The sequence below is a fragment of the Anarrhichthys ocellatus genome, unplaced genomic scaffold (assembly GCF_004355925.1).
Source record: "Anarrhichthys ocellatus isolate YVR2014 unplaced genomic scaffold, GSC_Weel_1.0 scaffold32, whole genome shotgun sequence".
Taxonomy (NCBI): Eukaryota; Metazoa; Chordata; class Actinopteri; order Perciformes; family Anarhichadidae; genus Anarrhichthys; species Anarrhichthys ocellatus.
Genome location: NW_022280062.1, coordinates 546,420 through 556,856, shown reverse-complemented (window position 1 = coordinate 556,856; position 10,437 = coordinate 546,420). Strand labels below are relative to the sequence as shown.

Sequence of the window (10,437 nt, the reverse complement as noted above, 5' to 3'; positions counted from 1 at the left end):
CAACAGTATAAAAAGTAGTGTACATTCAACCAGCTACAACAGAGAATACTGCATTATCCAATATCATTTTACAACACATTCACTTCTGGTAATCTAAGCACATTTTGCTGCTAATACTTCTGTTTGAGTCAAATCTGAAGACTTCTTCCCCCAAAGCTTGTGGCTAGCTATCGTTATAAGGACATTTACTGCAACTGCCTTTGATAAATCAGCAAAGTCGTCCAAAATATCGTGAAATAACAAATAATTACCATTACAAATGTCAAAGCAAAGACAGCCATTGGTGGACGTATGCTTGTCAGGAAGAAGTCTGAAAACAACCACAGAGATAAAACATTCAACAAACTAGTATTGATACCCTCTTTCCCCAAGAGACTTCTCTGGCCTCAGTAAATGAGCAAAAGAGCAGAATCTCTGCCTCCTCTGGCGTTTGCTGACGGCGAACAGCAGCTTTCTCAATATTAATAATAATATTACCGATGGCACCACTGAAAGAGAGGGATTAGTGCTCATACTGCTGAATGAGAAGTCACCGCTTGGCTGGTATACATGTGGGATTTGACTTGACTTTTCTTTAAACACAGCAAATGGGAAGCCAAAAATCTTTTTCATTTAAGAGCAATTAAGTGGATCCCAGAATCACTGGCTCCAGCACGCCGCAGAGGCTATTTCTTTTTTTTTTTTCACTCCTGGTTTTATTACCCATTTCCTCTCCCTTGCGCCAGCAAAAGGAATGCTCACTTTTCTCTCACAAAGCCACATTTCCAACGCCAGAATCACACAGGGACCACCATGATTAAGTGCAAGCCAGTGCTTCCCTAAACATGTGAGACATTATAGGCACCCCCCCCCCCCCCTGCTCCTCCTCCAAACACTGGAGAAGTGTTATGTTCCAACATTTATGTGAAGTAATTAAAAACATCCACCAGTAATTTAATAGTTCTCACCAAGTAGAGACATGAAGTCTACACAGTTTTTTCACTCTGTATAAATAACCTGGAATGCAGTGAGTACACAGACGATTTGCTTTTTTTTTTTTTTTTTTTCCTCTCTCTCTTCCTGCTTTTTGCAACATTTTGTAAGAAGCCCTGTTCTGTGTCGCTTTGACCCCAGACGAGGTTGAGCCGTTACAAGCGACACGCTGACTTTCGAATTCATGTTCCACGATAGCGTGATCCATACATCAAACGGCGACAGCAGAATCAAATCAAAGCTTCCCTATAACTCGAGACTGTCATTCTCCTCGTCTTGCAGTCTAACATCAGTGAGCATAAAAATGACCTCAAGTGCTCGCTGCCGCAGCGTATCCGAATGTGGATGCTTCTGTGAAGTGCATGTCAATAGCCCAGAGAGCCGGCAGCGCAACAGACATGTGGTTCCAATCTGTGTCTTTTCTCACAGCGAGAGAGAGAGGAGGCCGTTCATTTATCTCACTGTAAATACAGCACTTAAAACAGACACACCGTTTTCCAGAGTCTCCCCCAAGAACACTGTCCGTGTGGTAATTAGCTGAAGTAAACAGGATTATTGTTACTGATTATCTTTTTATAAGACATGAATAAAATACTAAGGAGTACCAGCACTGTCCTGCACCAAAGTAAAGTTATCTAGAATGTAAGATAGAGGGTAATCTGGGCGTAGACAGAATGGCACTAAAGACTCTTGGGAAGGTGAACAACATCAATCATATTTTTTGGCTCAGAAAATCGAAATTTAATTTGACTTGTGGCCAATTTTCTGTCTTTGAGTACTTGTTAGTGATTTAAGGGACTAATCAACACTTTTATATTAATAAATACTAAATGTAATGTGGGGTCACGCACTGTGATGAGGCCACAGAGAAGCAGCTCCCAACTTAACAGTAAAGCTGTTCACATTTTAGCATATTTCAGCTCATTGTTTTGGTTCTATGCCCCCCCCCCCCAACTTAACTGTTTTGGTTCAAGCTGCAGTAAACCGCTGTTTTCAGCTAGAAAAGCTCTGATAAACCCACTGTGTACTTCCTGCAGTCACAAACGGCAGACAGACACAGTTAGCAACTAGCTGGATGTGAACGTCGTGGATTATTTGTTGACGTTTCCCTCAGGAGTTGGTTGAGAAGAAAACGGAGCCAAGAGAGAGTGCATGTTGGATTCGCCGCGTCTCCAAATGAGTGCTAATGTTGCTCCATGTCTACTGGATGTGTGCGTTTGGTAATATGGGTCAAACAGACACTTACACCCAGGAGATCGCTGTCCGTGTCCCTTTGCAAAATCAGAAGCCAGCGTTGACTTTATGCTAGTTATGCAACGCGTTGCACGCGACCTTTGCACTTACAAAAAATAAAATAAGAAAGCACCACCACTTTAAAAGGAATGTCAAATCCTGGCTTATGGGAAACTTCAAAGTTATGTATGTAGTTTTTTATCTTCGCGTGTCTAGTCCCCTAAGCTCCTGCATCTTTGCCATCTTTACATTAAGCTCCAAAATGGAAACTTGTATTTTATTGCGTCATCCTTTATATTTTTGTAGTTCTGTGATTTAATGTCCTCCCTCTCACGTCAACTAGACTAGACCTTTTATCATATTTGGTTTTTAATCAGACGCCGCTGACTATATGAGCTCTCCTCTCTGTAAAACTCAGAATGTAAGTTATGACAAGGCTTTAAAGAATGGTAACACATGTGGTTTCTAAGAGAGACAGACACATTCTCCCTTCAGCGACCATAAAGAAGACAAAGCTTTTTACAGTATCAACAGACGCAAGACGCAACCTTTTGGCCCGTTGGGGCAAAAGGTGAGCGCTCTGGGAGTAGAGGTCTGGTTCCAGCAGTCTGCCAGCAGACGAGACGTATGTCCTCCTCACCACATTCCTTCCCATCTTAGATCACTGAACAGCTCTCTCCGGCTTGCTGCCTCCATCCCCTTCCAACCCAAAGCAATATAACTCTTTATGTTCACCCGGATGGCACCTTATAAAGAGACCAAAATAACCCGGGTGGTACAAGTGTAACAGCTTCAGCTAGTGCTTTTGTGCAGGTGCATGTTTGAAATTCAAATGAGTCTGATGGGGCTGGAGGTTAAATAGTCAAGGAAGGATTTCCTACTTCCATTTAAATGAGATTCTCAGAAGAAGAAGAAGAAGAAGAAGAAGAAGAAAATGACTAGTCACCATGAGAAAAAGGTTCAGAGAAGTCTGCTCTGGAAATACATATGGTGAATAAAGGAATAAGCCTGTGTAACCTGGGGCTGTGTCTTTCATATTTGGGGATGACTATGCTGCAGAGTGAACTGGCTGCAACATAAGCCACTTCTGATTTCATATTCATGACTTCCGAGAGGATTGGGAGGGAGAGGGAGAGGGAGGGGGGGGGGGGACAAAAACAACAAGCAAGCAAAGCAGAGTATAGCTGATGCAAGTTAGGCCCATATACTAACTGTCACATCCAGAAAGTCAAATCTCATCTCGCTCAGACTGAGGAAGAGTGAGGTCATCCTCCGCAGCGAGCGCCGGCTCATCTCACACCCACGCGCATGCACACAAACTGAAAGAAGAAATCTTGCTTGCACGAAGGGATTTAATGGCTAGCACAGTACAGAACGCTGCCTCGGTTATCCAGCAAACGTGCACAGCCTCAACAGCCCCATAAGGACACTCGGGGACACCAGCTAACAGCATTTTGGAACAGTAGCCTCCGAACAGCCGGGATGTTGTTCCCTGCAGCAAACTGCAAAACACGTCACTTTCTAAGGAATAATGACAGCGTGCACAAATGGAGCCCGGAAGCATCACTGGGGCCGACATGTCCTCTAAACAGAAGCTCCTTCACAGAAGCCCTGCCGAGGACATGCATGAGTGTGGAGCGCCCTCTAGGGGCCAGAGCTCTGAGCCGGTCGGACATGAGAGGCAGCGAAGCGTAGACCGGTGCAGCCACACAGCAAAGTTCACCCTATGCAAATGTGGGCTTGGAAATAGAAATAGTTAAAATGAGTAACTTTTGATATGCAAATGCTGCACAAATTCATAATACAGGCGTGTTTTCTTTCTGTTTATGTTGCTTGTTTCTCATGCAAATGTGTAATTCTTATTCATCTTAGGTAAAGCACTCTGAGACAAGACGCCTTTGCGGTTCTATTCATCTCTATGCAAATCAGCGGTTCTGAGATTAAATATAAATTACATGACCCCGGCAAAAGTCTAGTTTTGTTTTCAGGGGGCATTTTTGAATCAACAACAACGGACAGCTCTCACCATAACGCAGTGACAAGTGCGACAGACGTTTGCCCATTTCAGCCTCGAGACAAGACAAGCTGCCTGGAGTCAGGCTCTGCTGCAGCCAGAGAGATATATGAGCAGGAAGTCACTCAGGCCTCACGTGGAAGCCGCCACAGTTCATCATGTATAGATGGCTCACTCAGACACACTGGGCTGTGCTTCACTTACATTAAAAGGGCCCAGCGGCTGTCAAAATACAACAACCATTCATGAAAAGGTATTCAGAAGAAAATGAAATGTCAGTGGAATGATTTGACTGATAGTACATCAGTGTTTTGCGACTGGACCATCAAATACTAATCCTTTCAAAATAAGGTCTGTGCCAGTGGATAATGGAATGGAAATTACCAGAAATCCCCTAAAATACACCATTAACCCTCTCTCACAGACCGACTACTCTCCCAGACCATTACTGGAACAAAGACCGTGGTCCTGCTTAATTTTCCTGGTCAATAGGGTTTAAAAATTTCAATTCAAAGATGCTTCACCAACTTAATGTTTAGCAATGCATAATAATTCTAAACAGATAAACAAACTGAGCGTATACTAAAGACAGACGATTAGGCCATCTGCAGTGAATTCCCTTTAAATGCCCATTTGCTTAATTAAACTTTGTGAATAATCAAACCACTGAAAAGCAACGAAAAGGTCACAGAGGGAGCAGCACCCTTGTTTTTCAGAGCTGGATATCTACTGGAAAATACTGTTTACGAACCAACAGAAGAAGAATGAGGTGATATCATGACACGGTTTGGATGGACTATCAATCATAAAGAAACAGGTTCGTCCATTTGATAAATAGCTCACCAAATGAGAACTGTAGTGTATAATAAATGGTATTTTGATTATGTTTTTCTGATGACTACAGGGTTTCCATTACTTGGCTAACTCACAATAACGCATGAATGCATGACGCTGCAGACAGAAGTCTACTGGTCAGCTGAGGCCCTCTTGTGGGTAAACTGGTGAGTGCTGGTGCAGCTGGGGAGTCAAATAAAACGTCACGCTTGTGATTGATTTGGTTGGTTTTTTTGCAGACAGTGATTTTAATATCAGAAAATCACAAGTTCATACACCTGCCATTTTCACTGGAAGTTAAATGCAAGAGTTTCAGAACAGAACAGGCTTCAACGTCTGTTACATGTCAAAGAGCTGCAGAACAGAAACATCGGGTCAAATACATATATATATATATATATATATATACATATATATGCATATATAAGTATCTTTCTTATCTTGCGACACTACTTTGAGACTACAGCCGCAGTTCAATATTTAGCAATCTGCACGATATTTGAATGAACCTGCTAATAACTTTGACTAACAAACTGAAAAGTGTGGCTTCTCTTGGACTAGGTATTAGTTACACAACATGCCTTCACACACACATCTCGCTGTTTACTTCAGTGATCAGTCGCTTGAACTTAAAACTATTGGGACTCTGGTTCATCCTCTGCGTGGCGTCATGCTTCCCTCTTCAAGCAACGGAACACGTCGAACATAAAAGTCATTGTCAAAGTAAGTTTTCTTTTAAAGGCAGATAACTGTGGTCTTGAAGTCTTTTAACTACTCGGTGCTTAACTGCGGGGACATTTTCCTTTTCAATGAGCTATGTAATAAGAAAGTCCAATCTTGGTCTTGCAGACGATATTGTTGATGTGTGACGTGAGCCTCTTGATGGTTTTACACGATATTTCTAAGAGTAAAGGTTTAAGACAGAGGGTCAAACAATCCATTTGTGATTAAGTGCTGTAGCTTTGTCCTTCTGGTGGTTGTGGAAGCTTCATATTTTCTTTGGACATCATCAGACGCCTTAGCTCTTGAAGAATAATTTTAATGCTATAAGAATGCTGCCATTTTGCTAAAACTGGTACGCTACTTGAATCCACCTGTGAGACGAGACAAAAGCAAAAAACAACAAATCAGTCATTGGGACCGGCCGGCAACGAGAAAACAATGTGCGAGTTCAACGAATGATAAGACACAGAGCAACACTCGTACACAACCATGTCAGATTTGTGAAGACACTTACCACCCCGTTGGAATTATCTACCCCATTCATGCTTAGTTTTGTTACAAATTTAACAGTCGGGGACACCTCCGGGTATCTAGATCCACATACCACTCTCAGACTGTATATTCTGTTCTCATAATTGGTCTAGGAAGCAGAAAGAAGACAGAAGACGTGCAGGTATCAGTAACAGAATCAATAACAGTTGACAGTATCTGCATTGGAATGAGTCCACATGCTGAGTCGGCTCTTACTCTTGCTGGTCCAATGATCATGCCCGTCCACCATGTGAGAGTCATGTCGTCGTCGTTCTCCAGGCCCCAGCTGACGGTGCCATCGCCGTCGCCCTTCTGCCCTTCTTCAAGCTCCTCCAACAAGCGGAAATTGCGTGGAACTTTAACTCCTAAAATAACAAAAAAAGAACCAAACTGAATGTATACGTCTCTTTTTTTCTACCGTTAACCAATTCCATTAAAAGACCAAAAACCAACAATGAATTGACCCACCAATCAGTACCATCTGTGTAGCTACAACCTGGCTTACTGTAGCTTATTACTCTGTCCCAAAAACTATTAAAAACATAGTGAGCATAAGTGGACTTTTAAAATGTCACTTTTTTTTTACTATTTTATTACATTTAATAGACCAAAAGTTTAACTTATTGACAAAATACTTTGCAGATTAATCAATTTAATCAATTTAGTGAATAGAGCTATAAAGGAAACATGTCAAATATTCTCTGGTTACTGCTCGTCAGATGCAAGACTTTCCGCCTTTCTTCTTCGTCACATCTTTGTAGTTTAGGATAAACATCTTTGCGATTCAGACAAAATGATGTTTAAATGAAATTGTGACAGATTGAGAAGTTAGGACAGGCACGTTTTTTTTACGATTCACCTACATTTAGAATCTAAATTATTTCAAAAAAAAAAAATTTCTAAAAAAAAAAAAAATATATATATATATATATATATAGATATATATATAGATATATATATATATATATATATATATATATATATATATATAGATATATATAGATTAATCAATGAGGATAATGATCATTAGTTCCAGACCTAATTGTAAACAAGCGTGACTTGAGTCCTAAAATAGTTTCCCTCTGAAATAGAACTGTGATAAAGTGTTTAGTCACTGTTGGCGCTCCAACTGATGCAGACACACATTCATCTTTCTAAATCATCGAAAAGTAATGCATTAAAATGAGTAAGATTGATAAACATGTGACTGGTTGATACGAGAGATGACTCGATATCAAATGATGCCGTACGCTACGCACATGTTGCACCAGCATCCTGGTCTACCTGCTGTGGAGCTGCATGTAATGTGATACCTCGTTCACAAGATATCTATGAAAGATATCTGATGCTGCTGAACATCGAAGCGTAATAAAAATCTGCAGTTTGTAAGCAGTCATGAGGTCCGGAGCACGCGGGCATTTGCTGCTGATTGTTCATGAATGTTTCAGAGTAACATCCAGTCATCTTATGACCAAGAGTTGTAACAGCTGACTTGATAATAAAATCATTCAAAACTAGTCAAAGTGTTCAGTTAGTGGGGAAATGTCCTCAGAGGACGACTCAGATGTTGGCATGTAACACACAGCCTGACAGGAGGGAGGGAGGGGGGTGTAAATGATGAACCACTTACAGTTCGTGACTGGAGGATTGGTGGAGGTTGAGGGGACAGCATTTAAGGTAACTAACTGCTACTTTTCATAATCATGAACTTGAAGACAAATTGTTTCTTTAAAAAGGCCTCTGACTGAGGCAGAGGACACGGTGAAAACACTCAAATATTCCCTTCCGTCATCAAAGGTTCATTTCACCTCCTCTGATCTCAGACATTTATCATAGTAAACCTTCACACCACTTTTTAAAATCAATAATTCACATCTGGTGTGCGGTGGCCACAATGAAGGATTGACTCTTAAGTGGCTCGAACATTTCCTTGAAAGGTATTTGCTCACGAGAAGTTGATTTAGATTTCAGTCCTTTATCGACACTAAAACACTGGTAAAGAGACCAATGTTAGCGGTGAATCGTAATGCACCACAGCATCACTGGTATCAGTGTATGTCAGCTAATAAGTAACTCACAACTATCCATCAACAAATCAATTAGCCTGACGATTATTTTCTCATTTAATTGAATAATTGTTTGGTCTATAACAAGGTAAAACAAGAACAAAATAACTTCATCAGAAGGCGATTTGTCCGAAACCTTAAGATGAATTGGTTTACCGTGATATAAGACAAAAGGAAATACAACAAATCCACGTCTATATTGGTATAAAGTATAAAGCAAAGTATATCCGCACATTTTGAGGATATTAATAATAAATCAGTATGCCCAGCCTTAGTTTGTGTGTCTCGTATTTTTTTAGTGCGATTTGATTTTCCACAAACATTTGTCTAATTGCATTGGGAACAAATTATCATTTTTACATTTTATTACACTATTAATACACAAGATGCACACATTTTGGGCTACATCAGGTATCTTAGATTACTGACTGACTAAAAGCATTAAGGTGTAGGTCAAATCCATGATTTAAGTTACTCTAAAATATAAATGGCCACTCATTCAAGAACTATAATTAGTTGTTTGGATCATAAGATTTAATCCTGATTAAAGACGGATGACGTGAGCAGATTTGTGCCACGTAAAAAATTATATTTTAGGTATATTTATGTCACTAATAACTTAAAATTAATCAGCAGGTCTTGCAAACTTGCAGTTTCGGTTATGCAGTTACTTCCCGTTTATCCAGTTTGTAATTGTATCCCCGTGTTGTGTAGCTAAATTGACACCAAAGAAACTACGTCGAACATTGTTTTTAAATTATCATCATTTTCTTTTTCTGTAATTCTCAAAGACTTTTGTACGTTTGACAACCACGCTTCCTGCTTAGCCCTTAACGAAAGCATGGGCTCCGACTACTTGCTGAAACGACGTGTGCCAACTACTGCTGCGTTTCTATACTCCCCCACCCAACAACGACAGAGTTACTTCCTGCATCTATTCCTGGAGTCTCACAGTAGCAATCTTGTTAAATAATGTTAGAAAGTGAAGTATTGATCATAGAAGGAGCCGGACCGGACCCTTCATTTCAATGATAACGTTACCGTGATGGTGTTGCAATGTAAGGTGTGTCACAGAGAAGATATAAAAAAATAGAAGGTATAAAAAAACACACGTGTCACTTGATTTTTTTTTTTTGCAGCGTAATGACTATTAAGCTACACAATACGCCTGGATAATCAATACAAAAAATGAATGGCAACGTTACGTTTATTCTGATCAAATTAGTAGCCACCCGGACACAACAAGATCGACTCTCGCTGCCTCGCGGTACTGGAATATTCTAGTAGTTAGGTTAGCTAAACTAGCACAATCCGCGGTTGTTTACAACCCTTAATATTGACGGCTATTTACACACCCTTATTCAACTTTTATAACGCACTTTACAATCTATAGGAGTTTCCTTTGAGACACAGAAGGCAAATACTTGCAAAATATACGCTTATTTCTGACACCTTGAGCTATTTTTAGCTAACTCACGGAGCAAGCTACTAGCTCGTGTAAGCTAGGTTAGCCAACACAGTTACTCCGGGAGATAGACGGCTCCCGTGAAGAGCGTTGGGAGATATTAGCGAATAAAGGACCATTCAGAGCAATTTTGATCAACCTTAGCAAGTTGCCACGTTTGGTGGCCAAGATGACATCGCGGCCAAGTGGGTTCGCCGACAGTTTGTGTGTCGCTTTATATATGTCTAGTTTTGAAGGCACACAAACCTGAGGAGGCCGCCATCTTCTTCAGCCGAGTCCAGAAGCACACAGAACTGTGACGTCACCGCCGTAAAACCGGACCGTTGATAACTCAGTGGCTGATCGCTACACTGCAAGAGCTGCTGCGTTCACTCAAACTGGTTTGAACAATTTTACTGGTCAATGGCAGCGTTACTATGAAGGTCAGTACTTATGTAACTGGCATCTTGAAGCAACTTAATGTACCATAAAGTTTACCTGGCTGTATTTTTTGACACATCACTATCAGGTTTTTACATCACTTCATCGGTCTGTCTTTTTTAATGGCCGCACTATTCCATGAGATGGACATTTCAGTCTGACGGTTTAAACGCGTCCAA

General features: G+C 40.7%; 1 protein-coding gene across 1 annotated transcript; it reads right to left on the bottom strand.

Annotated features, from left to right (window-relative positions):
• Nucleotides 1-5,272: 5,272 nt before the first annotated feature.
• Nucleotides 5,273-10,179, bottom strand: ube2v2 (ubiquitin-conjugating enzyme E2 variant 2). Its single transcript, XM_031865351.1, has 4 exons — nt 10,085-10,179; nt 6,524-6,672; nt 6,291-6,416; nt 5,273-6,147 (listed from the first exon to the last, which is right to left on the bottom strand). The coding sequence occupies exons 1-4, from the start codon at nt 10,098-10,100 to the stop codon at nt 6,001-6,003; spliced, it is 438 nt and encodes a 145-aa protein (XP_031721211.1). The 5' UTR covers nt 10,101-10,179; the 3' UTR covers nt 5,273-6,000.
• Nucleotides 10,180-10,437: the final 258 nt, after the last annotated feature.

Excerpts from the sequence above, each read along its gene's own strand:
- ube2v2 (XM_031865351.1), bottom strand. Across the intron at positions 6,417-6,523 it reads TGATCATTGGACCAGCAAGA|ACCAATTATGAGAACAGAAT; the intron begins GTAAGAGCCGAC and ends TCTGCTTCCTAG. Across the intron at positions 6,148-6,290 it reads TAGATAATTCCAACGGGGTG|GTGGATTCAAGTAGCGTACC; the intron begins GTAAGTGTCTTC and ends CTCGTCTCACAG.